General features: G+C 36.2%; 3 protein-coding genes, 1 long non-coding RNA gene and 1 other non-coding gene across 5 annotated transcripts; 2 read left to right on the top strand and 3 right to left on the bottom strand.

The window, feature by feature from the left end:
• The first annotated feature begins 560 nt into the window (after nucleotides 1-560).
• On the top strand, nucleotides 561-8,405 carry LOC104095766 (uncharacterized). The gene is made up of 11 exons (XM_070188685.1): nucleotides 561-870; nucleotides 991-1,075; nucleotides 4,567-4,760; nucleotides 5,419-5,501; nucleotides 6,171-6,216; nucleotides 6,348-6,404; nucleotides 6,501-6,555; nucleotides 6,626-6,726; nucleotides 6,811-6,874; nucleotides 6,963-7,096; nucleotides 8,050-8,405. The coding sequence occupies exons 1-11, from the start codon at nucleotides 793-795 to the stop codon at nucleotides 8,221-8,223; spliced, it is 1,071 nt and encodes a 356-aa protein (XP_070044786.1). The 5' UTR covers nucleotides 561-792; the 3' UTR covers nucleotides 8,224-8,405.
• Nucleotides 8,406-11,006: 2,601 nt separating this feature from the next.
• LOC104089764 (THO complex subunit 4A) lies at nucleotides 11,007-13,804 on the bottom strand. Its single transcript, XM_009594732.3, has 5 exons — nucleotides 13,505-13,804; nucleotides 13,189-13,347; nucleotides 12,461-12,529; nucleotides 12,198-12,382; nucleotides 11,007-11,429 (listed from the first exon to the last, which is right to left on the bottom strand). Exons 1-5 carry the CDS (start codon nucleotides 13,679-13,681, stop codon nucleotides 11,255-11,257), a joined length of 765 nt encoding a protein of 254 aa, XP_009593027.1. The 5' UTR covers nucleotides 13,682-13,804; the 3' UTR covers nucleotides 11,007-11,254.
• Nucleotides 13,805-13,902: 98 nt separating this feature from the next.
• Nucleotides 13,903-13,976, top strand: TRNAV-AAC (transfer RNA valine (anticodon AAC)). The gene has a single exon. It is a non-coding gene; the product is annotated as a tRNA-Val (tRNA).
• A 554-nt stretch (nucleotides 13,977-14,530) lies between these two features.
• On the bottom strand, nucleotides 14,531-16,382 carry LOC138900985 (uncharacterized). The gene is made up of 2 exons (XR_011412401.1): nucleotides 16,245-16,382; nucleotides 14,531-14,937 (listed from the first exon to the last, which is right to left on the bottom strand). It is a non-coding gene; the product is annotated as an uncharacterized lncRNA (long non-coding RNA).
• An 801-nt stretch (nucleotides 16,383-17,183) lies between these two features.
• On the bottom strand, nucleotides 17,184-17,865 carry LOC104089762 (histone H2B.2). The gene has a single exon (XM_009594731.4). The coding sequence runs from the start codon at nucleotides 17,778-17,780 to the stop codon at nucleotides 17,355-17,357; it is 426 nt and encodes a 141-aa protein (XP_009593026.1). The 5' UTR covers nucleotides 17,781-17,865; the 3' UTR covers nucleotides 17,184-17,354.
• Nucleotides 17,866-21,496: the final 3,631 nt, after the last annotated feature.

Raw genomic sequence — 21,496 nt, 5'->3', positions numbered from 1 at the left:
ATAACAAACCTTTTCTACTAGAAAGATGCAAGGTGGACTCTCATTTTGGAACACATATATTCCTAGGGCAGTTCTCCTCAGTTTTGACCGGTGTTTGAAATGTAAGTGAAAACGTGTTCTTAACTACTCTATAATTAAGTAACAAATCTTTTATCTATCATGTCAAGTTGTCAAACACATTCTTCACATCTGAATACACATTATTATAGTGCAGTTTATGATCAACTTTTATGTCTGTTATTCAACATGATTTAATTGTGTTTATTTTGTAGAAAAAAAAGAAGAAAAGGACATCAATCATCAGTAACCTTACCGCTCACTTTTTTTGAAAAGCAAAGCGCGCGTGTGTGTGACGAGAGACAAGATCGGTGGATTTTATCTTTCTCGGTCCGCAATTTCGCATTATCCAAATAATGCAGAGCCCACGTGTACAAAAAAGCCACAAACCATGTGCCCATTACTTCCCCTGCCCCCGCCACCTACACATAACTCAAAATAATCGCTTTTTTTTCCTTCCCTATTCCTTCCCTTCCACGCCACTTTAAATCAAAAGTAAAATAATAAATTAATTAATGAAGTCTCAGTTACTGCTTCTTCCCTAACTTTAAAATTAATCTCTTACTGTAAATGTAAAGTTTATTTATTTACAGATATAAAAGCTTTATATAAAATTAATTGGTGAAAATCTTCCATTGGATCCAAAATCCAGAATTATCTGGATTAGGGCAATTCCTCTGTTTTCTTCGTTTCTTCAATGTTCGTATATTTTGAAGAAATCGAGCGAGATTAACAATGGCTACCGTTTCATCAGCTCGAAGCTCCGCTTACCTCACAGCTCTTACCCAAGAGATTGAAAAGAAGCTTCAACGTGTACGTATATGCTTCGATTTTGTGCGCGTGTTTCCTTTTCTTTAAATTTTAATTTTGTGTTTTTCATTTGACTGATTGAGTTTGTTGAATTCTATGCATTTTCTCAAATTTTGGTTTCAGGCATTGACTTCGCCGTCGCAGAGGCGTAATTTGTTGCAAGAGCTGTTCGCTGATATAGCTTTGGAAGTTGATGATCGAGCTAAAGGTAACTCAATGTTATTACTCTCTCTTTTTATCAAGCACATGATGGACGCTATTCGTGTGATGTGGAAAACAAACGTGAGAGATCTAATTGAGTACAATGAGTTAACTTATTGATTGTAAACGTGACAAGGCATGGTAAATGTAGTAAGTTTTTCACTCGTGTTTTGTGTGAATATTTATGGCTTTCATTACGTTGTACATTCCCTTTTAGAAAGAATAGATGACAAGGAAATGTTGAAATGTGTGACCGTCTCTTCTAAATGCTTAAGCTGGGGAGAGAATACACTTATATTTACTTAATTATATCTTGCGACCGGAAATGCTTTAAAACCTGTTGCGTGCTTTAGCGAAATTGTGATGCTCAATTAACCTTAATGAGCCACGATAAGCAACATAAATTCTGAAAGTTGAATGTGGAAGTTGCCTGGTTTGTTAAAAGGAGCTGTGTTAAATTAGGTGATTATATGTATTTACTACTGAAGCTCAAGGAGTAATTCAACATGGCACTTGGGGAAGGGGAGCGGGGAGAGATCTGGGAGGTTTTATGGATATATTGGTAAAGTTGGACAAAACTTGATTATAAACACTCCATGTGTTTTGAAAGTTAACTTGACGATGACTTTGCATTTCATTTAGTATATGGGAAATTGGCCTTGCAGATGTTAATGTTATCAACTTTATCTTTAGTTCCTTCGTTTTCTCGTCGAACCTTTGGAATATAGATTGGAACAATGGTTCCTGTCTATATATATGGATTTAACAATATGTTCTGTTTTTTCATCTCTTTGCTTCTCTTGTAAACTGAATGATTGATATGAAGAGCTTACATGTGCACCTCATTGATGAGTTTAATTAGTGATTTTTTCTGAGAATACTTTCAGGAAAGTTTTGGGAAAAAAAAAGCTACATAGTTAGTAAAGGCCTTTGCTTAAAGGTTTCAAATTTCAATTGTTTTTATTACTGAATGGTAAATTTCCATCTTTAGTGAAGTTGATTGCTGAAAGCACATTGCGTGCACATAGTGGTATAATATTAGCTGATCTTAATGATCAAGCTCTTTTCTATCTTGAGAGTTGTTTAAAGTATCGTATCAGTCACATAGATGCTATACTCTATTACATATTTATACCATATATATGGATGTGTGATAGTTGCATTTGCAAGTGTCTCTAATTAAGAACTATTTCAAAATATTTCATTCATGGGGGGAATTTGGTGCTATGTTAAAAGTTGTTCTAGATCCCTTTTGGTAAATGTGGTGCTCTATATATTTAATGTGTATATTAGAGTACGACATACTCTGTTTTATTTAATATCATTTAGGAGATGGTATTTTAAGATGGGGACCGTTAATGTTTCATATGAGGTTTTCAAATGATAAAAAGCTCCTTGCCTATTGTGAGATAACTAATATATTTTAAGTGCAGACGTAATATTTTGACTAGCACATTCCGGTCTAATTCATGTAGACATCTACAAGGCGAATGAAGAAAATCTAGAGTAAAAATGGAAGCCAAAGCCTTTACATCTGAACGGAAGAATCATCAGTTGGTGAATTATTGTTAGTATGCCAGCCACTGGTTGTGGACCTGCCTAAGAAATTAGGAAAGATAATTTCACAAATAAAATAGAGTGAACATAGTGTCATATCCTTTCAGTTGCTACAACGATAGCCACCATGTAGTATCACCTGACCTAATACAGTACAACTGGATTTTAGTAAGAGATTCACATATCGGACACTGTATAGCACCCAGAAAAATTGAAGCTGCCTTGGGATTGTTTTGATGGAGAAGACGGTGCATTTCTATTTCTTGAGAATGTAACTGACAACCTAAGTGGAGAAGTGGTGAACAAGGTAGTAAGAATTTTTTGGCATCAACTCAAGTTGTATGCTGAAGTGAGCAGAGGATCAAGCATTCATTTCTAATCTCATATGATCAAACAAGAGAAAAGTTACATGACTGCTTACTTCTCCTATCTGAACTTTCAACATAGTCCAATAAAAAAATTTAGCATTGGGGAAAACATAAAACCAACTTTTGTGGGTTATATTTATTCTAGGGTATTTGTTTTGTCAACTTCGTAAGAAGCACCTTCTTGGTTGCTTATCTTTGGTGAAATACATTTTATTCATAAAAAAAGTGTCTGTTCTCTTTGTAAAGAGAGGAAACAATAGTTCTAAGGTTGCATACTCTGACTTCATTCTAATGTTTGTGCCATTGTACTCCTTTGAGATGGGTAAAAGAACAAAGAATTATCGTTGATGTTGAAGACTTTGCAATAGGAACTTCATGAACTTTGGATACCTTTACCATGTGTTCACTCTACTCGTGTGAAAATCATCTATTCTGGCTCTAAATCTGTTTAGCTCTCTGTGATATTCATCCTCTTCAATCACTTTAATTTGTGAGGAGGGTATCACAGTAAGATTAAAGAAAGGACTATGATTCTAATTTTAAAGAGATAACGAATAATCTACCCCGCCCGACCCTAAATTCTTTTTTCAGAAACTTGTTTTCTGGGTTTTTTCCACATCTTGATTAAATGATTTCTTATAATAAATCTCACATGTTGACACCCTAGCTCCTCCTAAACTTGAATTTTCTGAAACATCTCTTAGTTAGGTTCCAAGGTTTATGAATTAGTGAAAGAAGATGGATTTTGTATTCACATTTTTTACCTTGTCTTTTTCCACAACTTTTGTTTGAAACTAGGAAAGGGAAGTGAAAGGGAGGGAAGGTCACAGTTTTCTCGTCCCATGTTTGGTTCATTAGGGGAAATAAAGGAGGAAAGCAAATTTGAAAGATATAATCATCTTGTTTCTTCTGACGCAATTCACTATTTTGTGGGAGAGTAATCTAGAGAAGATCTAGAGATGAAAAGAATCACCTTTCAAAGCAATTCTTTTTTCCATTGTGCCCCCACCAAATTTTTGCTTTTGTCTGAAACATATGAGACTTATTTTCTTTGTACTAACCTTGTCAGAAAAAGAGGAATTTGAAACAAGAAAATTCTTATTTTCTTCTTACCTTTCAGTTGTTTTCTCCAAACCCAAACAAAGGGAATGCATTTTCTTGCTTCTTTTTTTTTTTGGGGGGGGGGGGGGTAAGGAACTTGGTTCTCCCTTCCTTTCACTTTCATTCTCTGGCTTCTGAACAAATAGTGAATAGTATGTACTCCTCTTCATTTCCTTGTGTTCTTCCCTTTTTAAAGATTAAATCAAATTGCATGATGGTGTATCAGTACAACAAAATATGTGTCAATAGATATGACTATCTGTGTAGTTTCTTTATCATACGTGAGAAATCTTTACCTTTAAAAAAAATATGTAATGCCAACTTCATTCTGAAGAATCTCATTAACCTATTTTTCAAGCTAAAAATGTCCAGAAGTATGAGATATCATTTGCTAGAGGAAATTCAGAATTTTGATGATTCTTGGTGATCAATCAAGAGGAAGAACTTATTTTGTGGTTTAACATTGAGACAGAGATAATACTCAGCAGCGAGGATGCTATTACGGCTGCAGAGGAACGGGCTGAAGGACCGACATGCTACTACTATGTGCTTGCTGATCATTTTGTCCGTGTACCTCAGAACGGAAAACCGATCCTTGATCTGATTGTCCAACTGTGGAGTCAATCCTTCGCTTCAAATACTTTTTCACTCCTTTTCCATAAATGGGTTAGTAGAATTTTTACGTCTTTCTATGATCTTAATCTCCTATTAAGTTATGTACTCTTTATGTAGCGATAGAATGAGAACTCCCATTTCAAGGAATGAAAGATGCCTTCCAGGGCCACAAGTTAAGAATGAAAATATGGCTCTGGTGTTGATATTCTTTTTTAATTCTTTTCAAACCCCCTTTATCGTTTTTTTTTTTCCTTTTATCCAACTTATGGTGAGCCTTTTTTATCTTTCTCTGTTGGACTTTTGTATGTATCACGTGTTTCTCACAATATTTTGGTTGTGCTTGTTTTTGCTCATTCTGTTCTGTGAACAAACGGGCCAATAGAGGTTTTACTTTCCGAATGCAGTAATTTCACTCATTTCCCTTTAAAAACTGGCAGGGGATATCTATGTGTACCCTAGAATCTCTTCAATCTGCAACTATGTAGGCATATCCAATAATAAAGACCGTATCTGATGGTGTGATCTGTAAATTTTATCAAGATGTTCATACAATGTCGCCTCTTCCTTCCCACCCTCAACTCCACACAAAAAAAAGACCTCACCAGGAAGAAAAGCAGGAAGGGGGAGAGGGGAAGGAGAGGAGAGAGTGTGTTTTTTATTCATGCAATTGTAATGAACCTACTCTTTTACATAATCTTCTACGTTGCAGTTGTTTGAGGTTCAACTTGAAAATTCTGAAGTCCTCCTTCGCTACTCATCAGCTCTTGTTCAAGGAGCTACAAATGTATTCTGGTATGAGTTTTGCTTTTATTTTAAGATTTCATTGATTGCCAATGTCACTTCTCATTTAAGGCTTCTATTAAATTAGAAACTCAGGAAGCTAACTGTGTGTGCTCTTTCTAACACATTCTAGTGCTGAGCTTGCTACTACTTCAAGGGCACAAATCTTTATATCCTAGATATATCAAGAGTCAAATGTGATTAAGTTCACTATACAGGGTCTTTCCTTTATGCAACAATCTTGTGGCCTTGTTGCTTTATGCACTCAGTAAAAGCTTTCCCCTTATGCAACATGCCTGAGTTTCCTTGATTAATATTGAGACATTGATTGCTTTGCAGGCATGTTCTCTTGCATGACTGATATACATCATCATGTTGGATCAACTTTAGCTTTTACATCATTATCGTCAACTCTCTTTACCTTCTCGTGTTCTTCATATCTACGTTAATATATATACACCACTCAGAGATTTACTCCGTTGATGCTCATAAAATAGACTGCTTAATATTTCTGTCAAACTGTATCGTAGGGTCAGACAGAGGTTTTCTTCTTAGAAATTATGTAGTTATTGCTCCTTTTATGTGTTTCACAGTGCATAAGTGAAGAAGAACAGGTCGGGAACGGGGTGTGGGGATTATAGTAAAGTGTGTTAAGTGATTGGCTGACATATCCTTTTGCAGGATCGACATCCAAACAAACACAAGGCGTTTCCAGAGTCTTTTTCAGGTCAAATACCCCTGAATTGATTTTTATTTTTGAAGTATTGGGAGTGAAGTGTAGCACTGGTGCTTTCTTTTGTTGCTTTTAGATCGATGGAGGTAAATGGTGACAATTGATTATATGGATGTGTGTTACAGTATCTGCTTGAGGAAGTTGCCCTTGTTCCGGGTCGATTAAAGAAGATCCCTTTGCAGGTCTGATGTTTTCCCCTTCTGATTTACCTGTGTGCCAAAGCAAGTCTAATTTTAGTGGGTGTGTACTAACATCATTCGCTGTCTTCATCTTGTTAGGCCCAAAGAGATTTATTTCTCCTCCTTTCAAGGTTCATATTCTTGTATAACCTAGGTAAGTTGATCTTAGCTGTAACCTTGCATACAAGGTTGAGATTACATGCTTATGTTAAATCTATTTGCAGCTGACAGGCTAGAAAGTTTTTTAAGGCAATTTCCTGATTTTCCAAATGCTTTCTTGATTGGTGGTCCAGCAGATATATTTGTAACTGAACTAGCTGATCAGGTAAGAGAACAGGATCTTCAACATCCCCAGAGTCTTTTCCTTCATTTTCCCTGTGCAGCTTCTCATTTACACTTCTGATTTCAGCTTCAAAAACTAAAAGTGGAGCCAGTATTGTTGCATTACCTCTCCCAATTGAAAGTCCTTCAAGGTAAAGCTAGTTCTTGCTAATTTGAGTGTCTGCAATAGTGCGGGTTTTCGAAAATGTTTGGAGTTACATTACAGTGACATCTCTGCAGGATTAGAGTTGAGAATGGCTACCAGTACAAGATTGAAAACTTGCTTGTATAGCTTCACGTCACCAGGTGCTCCCATGTACCCAACAAGAGCTGTTCGCCATGCAGCATGGGATGCATTAGATTTGCTATATCCTGTGAGTAATCTTTCTATTATTGGAATAGACTTATGATTTGATATCATTTCAAACCAAAATATTCGATGAAGAATACTTCTCTCGTACTTCAGACATTTTATGGATTAATAAAGATGTATTTATTTGTCATAAAATTCTTGGTGTGTGGCGAAGTAGCCTGATGCACAATGTACCTAACAAGCAGATAAAGAATTACAGAACAATAATGAACAGGGGCGGAGCTAAGGACACTAGGGGATTAATTGAGTCCTACACTGTGCAAAGAGGTCAACGACAAATTTTTTGCATATATATAAATTGTTGGATCCCCTTGACATGAGGGGTGATTCTAGTGTAGTGCTGAAGGTAGTTCAAAAATTACTGTTAGTTACACGTTCAAATCCTTGGTGTAGCATTCTTGCTTCTTCTTTTTTTGTTTTTGAGTTCCGTTGGTGAAGTCCAGACAAGAAGTAGATAAACCTACTCTGTGGTTGACCCTGGTGATATTTTATAAGCGGATGGCATGAAAAAGATGGCTAGTTAGAAAAGTTGTTTCAATTATTTTGCCAGTGCCATGGTAAATGTTGAATGAAATTCATTTTGAACATGGAAGCATATGATAGCTGTTAGAGAACATTGGGAAGATTTATCCCAATCAGGGGCGGAGCTACAGTTGTGGGTGCGGGTTCGGGCGAACCCAGTGACTTTTCCGGAACCCTATATTTGTATTAAAATATTTACTAAATCTATATAAATATATACTGCCGAACTCAGTAACAAAATGGGTCTTGGTTCAACGGTAAAGGGTTGTGGGTTTGCTGGAAAAGGTGGGGGTTCGATTCCCCCTGAAAGCAATGTTTTATTTTAAAATTTAGAACTCACACTTAAATCCCTAGCTCCGCCTCTGATCCCAATGCTCCTATTTTTGGTCATGTTATGTTTTATTAATAACATGCGTTAATGTGTTGTTTCAGGTTGGACGATACCCTCGACATATCATAAGTCTCTTTTTCCGCTTGCTGTATCCTTGGTATTGGCCTTCTTCATTTTGGAATTTTATGAAGTCGTGCATACTGGCTATATTTTATTCACTTTTGAGGTTAATATTTTCAAGTTGGGATAAAGTGAGGAGGCCAAAGGAGCAATGATGTCGCGCCAATTGTTCTACATCTAGCTGGTGTGGGGGTAGTGTTGTGTTGTATGTTTTAGCCAGAAATTAGGTCATTGATGTATCAAAGCTTTTTTCCTGCATGTAATTAGGACGTTTGGGGGATTATTGTTTTCAACGGTGACGATGGTGTAAATTTACGGAAATCGTGATTATTCTCAACTCATACGTGCACAGAAAACAGCAGAATATTTGTCCGTGATTAAATTTGGATGAATAACTCGAGATGAAAGCCTAAAAGAACAAAATGACCTACATGGCTACATACGTCACTAAGATGATCCAAAAACATTTTCACAAGTACTCTTTTGTTTCTTGGTTAGTTTTGGAATTGTAAAAGCATTCTGCTTTCTCATATTTTGCAGCATTGTAAGTGCACTAACTCGCACATTGTGCCTTTTTCTTTTAAATGAATCAGGTAAAGAAAAGAAAAATTCAATTCAAGACTATTTTAACAAACATAAAATTGCATTAATTTTCTTAATAAAGGATCAGAAGTGGATGTAGCGGCGATATTATTGGGGGATTTGCATCTATACCCAATTTTTGGATCACATTTTAATCTATACCCGCTTTGTAAAAACAATTGCAAGCGTACCCACTTTTCGGGTAACTTCATGCATACGGGCCTGAAGTAGCAAAAATTTATGTCTGAAGTTTTAACTTCAGAATTTTTTGCCTGAAGTGTAACCTTATCAAAGCAAAATTTCAGATATTTTTGCCTGAAGTTTGGCCTGACTTGTAAAGGCAATCACGCAAACTTCAGTTCATAGTGCTGTGCAAGGGAAAACTTCAGTTTTCCGTGATTTCATAGTGCAAACTTCAGACAAATTAGTCTGATCTTCAATTTGTAGTGCAAACTTTAAGACATTAACTTTTCAGTGTAACTAAGAGTTGGTTTAGCATCACATCGGGCTTTACCTCATGGGGAATTCTTCATGTTCTTCATACTGGATTTGGAACTTATGTATATTCAGTATGAGATAAACAGAGAGTATCTGTTGCGCTCTCGATGCATTTGAATTTGTATCTCGAGCTTGCAAAATAAAGAATTGTAAAATTTGCAGAAGCCCACGTTTAACATTCTGTTGACAGGGTTTCTGAATTCAAATAGAGAACAATAACAATACTCTGTTTTGTTATTTTATGACAGTATTTGATCAAATGTAGGTTAAGTTGTTAATTTGACTTCACATTTTATTAGTGAATATATTAAAATAGTAGTTGAAAAGTTAATTTGATAGACAAGAAGAGGAGGAAGAAAGGAGTGCATAGGTCAGGAGGAAGAAGAGGAGACGTCTGAAATTGTTAAAATTAGGGTATATGTTAAATAATTTTAAAAATATACGTATAGATTAAATGGGGACGACCAGTGCAATTTTTACGATATTATTGCTAGGTGTGGACTGGCAGAAAAATCATCATATAATTCACTAGAAGCCCATTGCCAAATACTGCGAACCTTACATAATGTGCAAGTTTTTTACTCTGCCGAAGGTGAAGGTAATCACCACCGAAAGAATGCCTCGCAAGGAAGATAAAATATTCCTCGTAAACTACTACCTTCCTAAATATGAACTAGACCCGCAACTAAAAAGAGAAAGAAAGAAACTTCATTGTTCCTTAATCTGTTCCAGATTGTTGTTTGGACACGCTGCAAACAGCTTCGATAAAAGGCAATCAAAAACAAAGCGCAAACCGCTCCAGAAACATGGTTGTGCGAGCTACAAACACCTTTACAAGAGATCCATTGATGACCATCAGCCACCTTTCATATCTCAGCATATATATTTCAGGCCTTTTAAGGGAGTCAATATGCCATCTTTAGCACCACAGCCATTCACAAGGAAGTATCAGTTGACACATCACCCAGTAGATAATCAGCATATCTACAGGGCGGCTAATATACATTGTCCGAGCAAGACCATAACAGAGAAAAAACCAAGAAAATTTGATTTTTGAATCAGGACATAGCAGAATGCATATTCATCTCAATGATCCAAGTTTCTAGTCGTTGAATTTCAATTACCAACAGCCTAATTAATATGAAATGCCGGATGATGCTCCAGACTTGAAGAGATTGCAAGAAATGCAAAGACAGCGAACTCGAGCAATTCTACAGTACAGGGCATAAGCTCCATAATGCTGTAGAAATGCAGAAAGTCCACCACCTCACTCAAACATCACGCTCACAGAAAGAGGACGAAGCCTCATTCTCCAGCGACATCAACATATCATCCACAAGATGAGCAGTCTGCGGCCCCCGAGAACCATCATTCAGCTTACTCATCCCATGTATTTGCAATAAGACATAATCATTCAAAGGATTCAGCTTAGTCACCCAATGTTCCGACCTACCTGTTCCTAATGCAACAGTTTTTCAAGCTCGTTATAAACATGTTATAAAAGGTAGAAATATATATTTGCAATAAGTAAGAAAAAATCATCAGGGGAGGCAGCTTTAGTCACCCAAAATTGATCCCACTTACCTGCTTCCTAAGTCAACAGTTTGTAGAACTCATTATCAACATGAATAAAATTAAGTCTGACACTTGCAGCAAAAAACTTCAAAGTGCACAAGGACTGCAATTGTGAAACCAGTGGACAAGAACAAAGCGACAAAAACTACCTCACGATTGACGCCCAAATTATTGACTACAAGAAGCACTTGCAGGACCGCAAGACACAGGGCAGCCACCATCTTCAGCTGGCGTCTGCCACCGTCGAGGCAAAGCATTGTCGTGGTATGGGCAAGGATAAGCATTTCCACTCTAATCGTCCAGCTCTTAAATAAACTAAAGAGTTGGTAGAATACACAAATCACTCCACCCAAGCACAAATCCAAATCAAGGGAACAAATAAAAAAGAAGCTCAATTCCCATACAGCAAATGTTCAAATCTTCCTATAAGTACTTTCTTTCTTGCAACTTGAAAAGAGAAGAATACTAAAGTACAGAAAGTCTGGCTCCACTACGCACTGGATGTAGAGGCAAACATTGCTACCGGACCCATCAGTTTGTCTGCATTGCTTCTGAATGATACTTCATCAGATCAGCATCTAGATCTTCTGCAGATACCTTTTCTCCACGATCTCCTCTTCCCCGTCCTCTGCTGCCTCCTCGAAATCCGCGACTGCGTCCTCTACCACCACGTGACCTCCCGAAGCCACCACCTCTTGCTTGAAAACTGTTTTACCACAAATGAATTATGATTAGAAGCATTGAATAGAAACTAATTCCATATATTCATTATCCAATTATTAATACAACTACGTTAAACAACATCAAAAGAGAGGAAGAACCCAAATGAAAAACTCCATTACAGATTTAAAACAAACAATACTAAAACTAGTCTAAACTTTGAAAGGTTTCTAAAAAAGCTTACTAACTCCCACTTTATACTCAATTTTCTCCTTTCCTGCAGCCAAATAAAGCTTACATTCCCCGATAACTTTGCATGATAGTTGTTTCGATAAGATACCTCTGTATGATCTACCCACAAGATCAGCTCCAATTTAAGTGTCTAACACCGACCTCCCATTTATCATTTTTCCCTAATTCATTGTCTTGTTTCGCTTCAACTGAAGTGGACTCAGACAAACTAGCTAATTTCTCCACTTTGTTCATACATACATGAATTTCTTATACCGCCGAACTAGAATTACCAGTCTTCTCAAATCGTTTTAAAACTTGATGCTAGAAGTAGCACCCAGAAAAAATGAACAAAATTGTGCTCCAAAATCAAATATATACACTTCTTCCATGACCTTTCTAAGGAGTAAGGAGTGGGTGAAGAGGCCCGCAAGTGCATAAAAGGAGTTTCCACACGTGAAGCAACCAGCACTCACTTAGAGTTTCAATCTTATCAAAGCCTATTTTCATTTATCATCAAAGAGCTAAATAGAAAAGCTCAGAAAACCAATTTAACAACGTCCTGGTGAATAACAGATCATACCTTCTGGGACCTCCATTAGCGTCTCCAAAACCAAAAGTACCATTGAAAGCAGGGGCAACGGGAGTGGCAATGTTGGTCCCAACAATTTCAATCTTCATTGGCTTCCCATCAAGCTGAACGTTGTTGTACCTCTTAACGGCAGCTAGTGCATCTTGTCTACGTGAGAAGACCACCTCAGCCGTTCCCTGAAGAAGCAGTTCCATTAATCTCAGCTGAACCACATTGTTTTCCTTTAAAGTGCATAGTCTAGGTTAATAATATACCTTTGATCTCCCGCTCCTATCATAATGTATAGCATAGCGTTTCAGGTCACCAGCTTCTGAGAAGAGCTCCTGCAATTCAGCACATACATCTTTACAAGCTAAAATTGGTGGCCAATCAATAAACCTCCAAAGAGATTGCAAACACTACTTCCAAAAATTATTAATCTTTTTTGCATAAACCGATCCAAGCACAAACTACAAATTCCATTGGAAACAAGCATCGTTAAGGCAGAAGAGTTAGCAAAAATACAGACAGCTCAATCTAGCCTGTGAGAGCATGTCCACTTTCAATTCAATGTCTTTCTTAACCTAGTCAAAGCCTAACAGGCAACTCTATCCTCAGCTACATCTCCAGTAGTTTCATGATCTCATTTTTCACTTAAACTTGTAGTACTCTTTTTTTCCTTCTTTATTTTTTTTTTAAGCTTCTTTACCTCCTCACTTGATTAACAACGATATCATGTCATCTCCCTTCATCTTACTATCATCCCGAGGACAATTGCATGACAAATAATGAATCCAAGCAAACAGTTGCAAACGAAAGGTCAAAACTTTGACTAAAGCTCGAGAGATATTTAACTGTGCAATTTAAAAATCAAAAGAACCCACATAAAGGACATCAAAATTAACTAGTACGTATCAATCCCAAAATACTCATCCCTACAAATCTCCAAACAAAGAACATAATAAAAAAATAAAAACGAGCTAGAAAGGGAGAAAAAAGCTACCTTGATATCCTCATTTGAGACGCCGTAATCGAGATTGGAGATATAGAGCTTTGTCCCAGTCGATATGGAAGATGCCGCCTGACCGCCACCGGCTTGTCCAAAGGGGAAAGCTTGATCTGCCGCCGCGAACATATCATGATTCCACGCCGCCTCAGGAGCCTGAACCGCATCAACTTTTTTGGATCAGATACAATAATTTATCCAGGTTCAAAATCCGAAAAAAATTCCCTATCGCTGACGAGATTTGAAGGGAGAGACAGGGATGGAACCGAAGAAAAGCCAAAAATTTGCAATTAGATCTTAAAAAAAATTCGACCTTGGCGGTGGAATAAGGTGCAGCTCGGTTAGCAGAACGATTGGGGAATCGGCGAGCAGGACCAGGACCAGGACCGGAGGCGCCGCCGCGACCTCTGCCGCGAGGTTTACCTCCGGTACCGGTTTTATTCTTCTTGATGAGATCGTCTAAACTCATGTTCAAAGCTGCCTCTGCCATTTTGTAATTTTATGTATTTGCGTCTCTGTTTGTCTGTATTTTGGGAAAGAGAAAGTAGAAATTGAAGGAGAAAGAGGTAAGGTTAGGGTTTAAGGGAAGAGAAGAAAAGACCTCTCTTTTACTGACTCCACACGAAATTTTAACTCCTCCTTTTACGCGGTCTGGTTGGTTCGGACTTCGGGCCGGATTCTAGTCCAATATATCTATTTATGAAGGACAAAGGTGTCGTGGTGTAGTTGGTTATCACGTCAGTCTAACACACTGAAGGTCTCCGGTTCGAGTCCGGGCTACGCCATTTATAGAGAACCTGTTTTTGGTTTTCGTTACTTAATAATGATTTTTGACCAGATTTTATTACTGAATAATGTATTTTGACCCTCGCCCTCCCAAAAGAAAACTAATGAGGAAAAGTGCTGGAGGAATAAACATTTATCTTTTTCTCTATTGATATTTATAATCCAAATTTTTGCTCTTGACCTGAAATGCATAGCTACATAGAAAAATTATATGCATTGTCATATAATATGAGTTGATGCAAGTATTCCATTTCTTTCTTTTCTCAAATCCTCGTCGATCGTAATTTTGATGTGTTTGTTCAAACATAAAAATTGCCAATGTGATAAGAGGGACGAAATGGCAAAAATTAAAGGGCCCAACCGGGGACCTCTTGATCTGCAGTCAAATGCTCTACCACTGAGCTATGGACCCCTTATTGATGTGTTCTTTACCAGTATTTATTGTATACTAATGTTTTGCTACCGCAACCTCAAACGGCAAAATCCACTGCCTAACTAACAAATCCTTGGCAATTTTTTTTAATCTCCTCACACACGTATAATCATGGGAACGTGAATTCAAATAGAGAACCATTACATACTAGACACATATAGATATTACATCAATTTGCCCCATTTGGAGGACCAATTCAATACTCCCTTTCATCAAATTCTCACAAGCCTAAGGTTCCAACTTCCAATCATGTATGCAGGACACATTTAAGACCTGCTAATACTAAAGACAAGAGGATCTACTTGAGACGTCTTTTTCCATGTAAACCAGAAAGTATGTTCTCCCTCCTCAAACATCAACTGGGAACTTTGCAAGCCCTTCGGAGCAACAAAAGCTTCTTGGTAAAGAAACATACTACAAACATGATTACTGCAACTTAAGGATTACCAAGTCAGGTTCTGCCAGTTGACGAGCGAAGCCTAGTGAGATCAAGTCGTCTACTCCCTTCTCCGTGGCTCACCATAAACCTGAAACCCCAGCAAATGAATGAGAAAGAAACACAAAGAACTGAATCATACATATGTTTCAAACCATTGAAACTGATAGAAAAGACGGGGTGACATTACTTAAACAATTGGATGAGTCCGAAGAATGAAACATCCATCTCCAAAATAGTCAAAGATTTAGCCAAGATACGATATGTTGTTACATTGCTTAGTTGTTAAAGATATTATCAGTACACTACAAAAGTAGAGAATAAGATAATCATGCAAAAGTTATTAACCAACTCAGAAAACAAACACTTTTAACTATGTTGAAGGAAAGAAACAAAAGAAGTTAATCTTTTCCGAAGAATTTCCTCCAAGTTACTCTAACTTGAAAGTTGATGCTTCCTAAGTTTCAAAGAATTGAAGAGACTAGCAGACCTTTGAACAGAAGTCAAAAGCAAGGATTACGAAACTCATATTCTGAGGTCAACATTTTGTTTCAATTTGGAGGAAAGACAGAAGATCCTCAAATCAGTTAATTAGCATTTCACTCAACAAGTATCAAATGAAGACCATGAAGGAGCTACCCAAGAATGAGAAACCCTGTATACTGTACTGTTAGATATTGCATCTAGAAAAGCATTAGAAGCTGTGTCCTTTAGTCTATACAATAACAACACTTGCAGAGCTCGGCCTATTGGCAAAAATCAACTTTTTGTTTGTTGGATCTTTCATTTGTATGCTGCTCATTTCTAACAAATGATTCAGTTAATATAAAACTACAGGAGAGGCCATATATCGATTACGGATATAATTGATAAAATCATTTCATTAGGTCCTTATTCTTAAATAACTTATAACAAGACGGTCAACAAAAGCGAGGAAAAAGGAAAAGGAATAAAAAAAGGGACAACACAAGCATTATCACACAAGTTATCAAGTGATGAATGGGAAACCAAAAAAGGACATGCGCCAGCATTAAGGTTTTTTTTGTGTAGAACTGCAAACTCCCCAAAATATAAACTTAACAAGCAAGATCTAAACATGAACTAGATTAACAACCCAGACGCCTAAGCTTCTTGGCTATTGCCTTGCTTTTGCACTTTTATTCACATTTAGCTAGAATTTTGCAGAGAAAAAATCAACCACCACACTGCCATTACATAATATTATATCAATTCAACAGAACCTAATCTAAACGACATGTACCAATAACAATGTGATAAAGCAGCATCACTAGATACTACAAAGATACAAATGAATATTCAAACCAGTCTCAACCTTGATACTTGCTGGTTCCTATATCCTACAAATATCGTAAGTGAATTAGAGTATCAAAGGCTTACCCTGACTACTGAACAGTGGTTTTGCCTTTTCCTTGAGCAGAAAGAACAAGACTGAAGTTGCTGAAGTTAACTGCGACACAGCTTTTTGCCTTTTCCTTGAGCAGAAAGAACAAGGCTGAAGTTAACTGCGACAAGCCTATCCATTGAAACAATACCATGCAAAGAATCCAGATCACAGCCCAAGTACAAAAGAAATAAACTACTACTAAATGACTTGAGTGAAAGTACTCCTATCATTTAGCCTTGATGCATACATGACTAGAACATAGAAAGAAACAGACAATGTACAAACAGTAAATAGCGAATGAAGCATAAATACATAGCCGGGTAGTTCCAGCATGACAAGGTTCATTCATTAAGTAAGCTCCAAGAAAGGTCGAACCTGCAGTGCATAATTATAACACTACTTAACAAGCTTATGAAACAATTTCAGAGTAGGTTTTCATCTATTTGCCAATCTCTGTCTACTATCAAATCCCCTAAATATCTAGAGGAATTACAAACACATAGCTTTCATAATTATTAGAAGCATTCAGTTTCAGATTCAACAAGAAACAAAAACAAGCTTCCACCATCAATATCAACATTAATAATCATATATCCATCTACAAAAATCACTACATTAGAACCTCAATCATCCAAAAATAGCAGTTGAAAACCAACCTTTATTGATATATGTTATAAGTAACACAATTCTCTTGCCATTCCAGCAACCACAAAGTACATTTCTCTCGGACCTTCCCTAGAGAATAACAAAATACAAATATCTACTACTACATCAAATATCTTGTGTGGTATTGGCAATACCAGATACCTAAACAAAAATTCACCAATGCCAATATCATTTGTGAATAAACAAAGATTAAAAAATAATAACAAATGATTTAGAACTCTATTTCAATTGAAAGCCAATAATTAGCAAGGATGTAACAAGCAATATCCCAAAAGTAGATTTGTTCATTCACTTAGCAACAGCAGTTTAGTTACAATATAGAAAATCAGAAATCAAAAGAAAGAAGGAAAACTAGTTTCCCAAATTTTCCAGATAACCCTAAGCCTAATTCCCCAAATAACCCTAAATTCCCAAATTTTCCCACATGACCTAAAAACTTAAGAACTGGTAAACTTAGTCACAGCCTTGGTTCCTTCAGAAACAGCATGCTTAGCCAATTCACCGGGCAGCACCAATCTGACAGCGGTCTGAATTTCCCTGGAAGTAATAGTCGGCTTCTTATTATACCTAGCAAGTCTAGAAGATTCTTGAGCCAATTTCTCAAAAATATCGTTGATAAAACTGTTCATGATCCCCATAGCCTTGCTTGAGATCCCAATATCTGGATGAACTTGCTTGAGCACCTTAAAGATGTAGATCTTGTAGGTTTCAACACTCTTTTTGGCCTTCTTTTTCTTCTTGTCTACACCACTGGCGCCGTCCTTCGCCGGAAGCTTCTTCCCGGCCTTTGGCTTCTTCTCCGCCGGAGCTTTCTCGTCGGCCGGCTTCTTCTCGGCGGGCTTCTTCTCGGCCTTAGGAGCCATTGAAAAGTATAAAGAGGAAGAGTAAAATTTAGAGATTTGTTATAGAGAAGCAAAATGTATTGCGATGATGAAATTGTGAAATGAGCGTTTCGTATTTATAGAATGTTGATGTTTGTTTTAATTGGAGAAATAGAGAGTGGCGTAGATTGATGAGCTGGAATGATCAGAATCGTTGATTGGCTAAGTACTTGAAAATGAGATCGACGGTTGATATAGGATGCGTGAAAAGTAGGAAATGTGTACAGGTTATTGCTTTAGAAGTACACGTGGGTATCTATTATTTGTTTTAAGGTAGTGTCATGGATCGATGACCTGGATTTCGAAAAAGATTAGAAAAAAGTGTCTTCGGATGAGATTATCCGAATTCTAATTTGGAAGTTTTGGCTCCAATTCAAGCTGTAAATTTGTTATTGTAATAGCCAAAAATAGGATGAGCCAAATGAGGCTATGTAACACATTTTTTTTTGGAACCTCAGGAAAATACGCAGTCGTTACGGTCTTTGTCACAGCCTCTACCTTTCGGGTGAACACTCTGCGGTGAGCACTCTGTGTGCACTAGGTAAACCTCCGCTATGTAATAGCCTGCAAACCACGCAAGAATGTAAACTGAACTATGCAAATTATGTGTGTGACAGACTCAGACCCACAAGACATTGAGAGGGATCGATCTTCCATCGCCCGTGGGGACAACACCTCCCAAACCAATTGGGCCGTCCCTTCGAGACCTCTGTAACACATGTTGGACAAGGGAAAATCAAATTTCTGTCTGATTTCTCCGAGTTTTCATTTGTCGTTACTTTGGTTCGTTCAGTTGCAATATTTGTTGCTAGTACCATATCCTCGATTTCAGTAGATTTTAGCACGAACAATTATGCGCTCAAATGTATCAAAATACTTAGGCTAAAATAATTGTAATGGTTGTAAAAAGTCTTGAGATAGTGTAATCTACGTGGTTGGAATATGCGTTTATATTTTCTAACGTGAATTTGATTCACAAACTCAATAATGCGCATCTTTTTTAGTAGTTAGCATTAACTATGTCACGAACTTTGAAGTTTATTATACGTACATTTCTCTACTTGAGAGGTCATTTTTATTGAATAATATGGTTCTCATATTTGCATCGGTGATTTTTTCTCATTTTCAGTTGTAGCTTGATGTAATTCACATATGTATATAGTTTACCGATTCGAATATAGATGTAATATACGCATCGTCGACCTTGTCTTCATCTTCTTGTTTTTTAGCTCCTTATCTATTTCGTGTGTTCTTCTCCACGATGATTTGTTAGGAAACATGGGAAAATATGATGTGTTTTCATGTTTATTTTAAAATAATTATATAATTAACTTATATCCATGAATTACAGGGCGTTTTTAGCACTAAGTGTCTAATAAGAAAATGACATTGATACATACTAGTGCGTTTTTAGTTTTAATTTCTTCTTCTTCTTTTTGGATTTTTCATGCGCTTTAGGAAGGTGTTTCAATTCATTTGCCGTGCCAATTTTAAGGGGTTGGTTGGTTGGTAACATAAGCATTAACAATTTCAGGATAAAATGTTGAATCACTTTTTTTCGTATTTGATTGTGTTTTCGCATCATGGATTAACAGTTCTAAGATTAATTATACCACAATTATAGTATTATTCCTATTCCACAATGAGTAGGATAATAATCTAAATATTAATTCTGGGATACAACATTAGTTCCCAAATAAATTAGAGTCGGCGATATGAATCATCATTGCTTTTATTAAATTCAACTTATATCATCATCACTAACGAAAGAAAATAAAAGTGCAAGTACATACATATATATATATATATATATATATATATATATATATGTGTGTACTGAAAAAATAACTGAAAAACTAAGATGAATAATAATAATAATAATAATAATAATAATAATAATAATAATAATAATAATAATAATAATAATAATAATATAAATTCTCTACCAAGTCTAAAACCTATTTCCAATTAGTAGGTATCACCTACATAGATTTTTCTCTTCCATTGTGCCTATCGTTAGCTAAGTCTATATTGATTCTAAGGATCTATACGTTTTTCTAATCAGCTTTCTTTCATGTGATTTTAGGTCTACCCCGTCCTCTTTGACATCTTCTCAATTGTAGTTTCACACCTACGGACCGGCATATCTGTAGGTCGACGCAAGATATAACCAAACCATCTTACAACTTGTTTGGATGGTTGTTACATGTCGTTTCATAATGTATTATATTGTTCGATGAATACAATATTTGGATAAATTCTATCGTTTGATGATGTCACACACCAATAATATGAAGAATAAACTTGCAAAATTACTAAGAAAAAATATGATACATGGTAGTATTATTATATAAAAAGGTAAGATAAACGATAAAATATAATTATTTAATAACAAGGAAGAGCAAGATGAGAGAAAAAAGTAAGGTAGCGACGCCACCACACCAAATCCGTCGTTACATAAAGTGACACTTTTCATTATTACATAACGACGAATTTAACGATACGATACAATAAAATTAAAGTAACAATCAAAATAAATATTATATTTAAAATAACAATATGATACAATACAATAGGTAAAAACTATCCAAACAAGTTGTTAACCAACCTTATTTCTTTTTACCCTTAATGTGTGGTATTGCACTTTGTGGCGAATGTGATCATTCTTAATTTTATTTGATCTTATGTGACGGCACATTCATCATAGCATTCGCATTTATATAATGCTCATTTTATGGATATATTGAACTTTAGTAGTCTAATATTCACTACTATATATAAAATAGTCGGTCTTATCACTGTTTCACATAACTTACCTTTCACTTTGGTAGGCATTCTTCTATCACATAATACCCCAGTAGCATTTTTTCATTTCAAACATTCAGTTATAATCATATGAGTAACATCTCCATATATCATTCCATTCTCTTGAAATAACGAGCTTATATATCTAAATTGTTTGTATTTTGGCACTGCAAATTCATCTTGTCTCACCTAAATTTTGCTCTTTTCATGCTGACTAAACTTGCAGTGCATGTACCCGGTCTTACTTTGCTTATCTTTAAACGTTTACTCTCTAAGGTGCATCTCCATAGCTCAAGTGTTGGTTGAGACACTTACTAGTTTTGTCAATTAGCACGACATCATCAGCAAATAACATACACCACTGGACCTCATCTTGTATTGTGTTGATTAACTTATCCATAACTAGGGTAAATAAGTAGGGGCTTAATGCAGAACCCGGTGTCAACTCATTGCTATGAAAGGCTCTTTTATACCTCCTATTACTATTTTTAACAATAGTGATAGCTCTTTCATATATGTCTTTTATGATATTTATATACTTAATATAATTTTTTTTTTCTTTATCTATGCCAATAAATACCATCTTTCTTTCTTCTGCGATAAAATTTCATCAAATATTTTAGCAAGAATATAGCCTATCTTTTAGATCTACTAGGCATAAATCCAATATGGTTCTATGTCACTTTTGTCATGTTCCTAGGTTTATGTTCTATCACTATTTCCTAGAGTTTCATCGAATGACTTATGAGTTTAATGCAACGATAGTTTGCACAATTTTAAATATCTCCTTTGTTCTTATAGTTGGAATCATGGTACACTTTCTCCACTTCTAAGGCATCCTACCACATCTCAACATGGCATCAAATAGCATGGTGAGTCATACCACTCCAACC

The sequence above is a fragment of the Nicotiana tomentosiformis genome, chromosome 11 (genome assembly GCF_000390325.3).
Source record: "Nicotiana tomentosiformis chromosome 11, ASM39032v3, whole genome shotgun sequence".
Taxonomy (NCBI): Eukaryota; Viridiplantae; Streptophyta; class Magnoliopsida; order Solanales; family Solanaceae; genus Nicotiana; species Nicotiana tomentosiformis.
Note: the sequence above shows the minus strand (reverse complement) of the source record. Positions and strands in the feature narration are given on the sequence as shown.

Coding starts and splice junctions, on each gene's coding strand:
- LOC104095766 (XM_070188685.1), top strand. CDS start 793: ATGGCTACCGTTTCATCAGCTCGAAGCTCCGCTTACCTCACAGCTCTT. Junction 871..990: donor TTGAAAAGAAGCTTCAACGT/GTACGTATATGC, acceptor TTTTGGTTTCAG/GCATTGACTTCGCCGTCGCA. Junction 6,217..6,347: donor GTTTCCAGAGTCTTTTTCAG/GTCAAATACCCC, acceptor TGTGTGTTACAG/TATCTGCTTGAGGAAGTTGC.
- LOC104089764 (XM_009594732.3), bottom strand. CDS start 13,681: ATGGCAGAGGCAGCTTTGAACATGAGTTTAGACGATCTCATCAAGAAG. Junction 13,348..13,504: donor CACCTTATTCCACCGCCAAG/GTCGAATTTTTT, acceptor GATGCGGTTCAG/GCTCCTGAGGCGGCGTGGAA. Junction 12,383..12,460: donor ATAGGAGCGGGAGATCAAAG/GTATATTATTAA, acceptor CTGCTTCTTCAG/GGAACGGCTGAGGTGGTCTT.
- LOC104089762 (XM_009594731.4), bottom strand. CDS start 17,780: ATGGCTCCTAAGGCCGAGAAGAAGCCCGCCGAGAAGAAGCCGGCCGAC.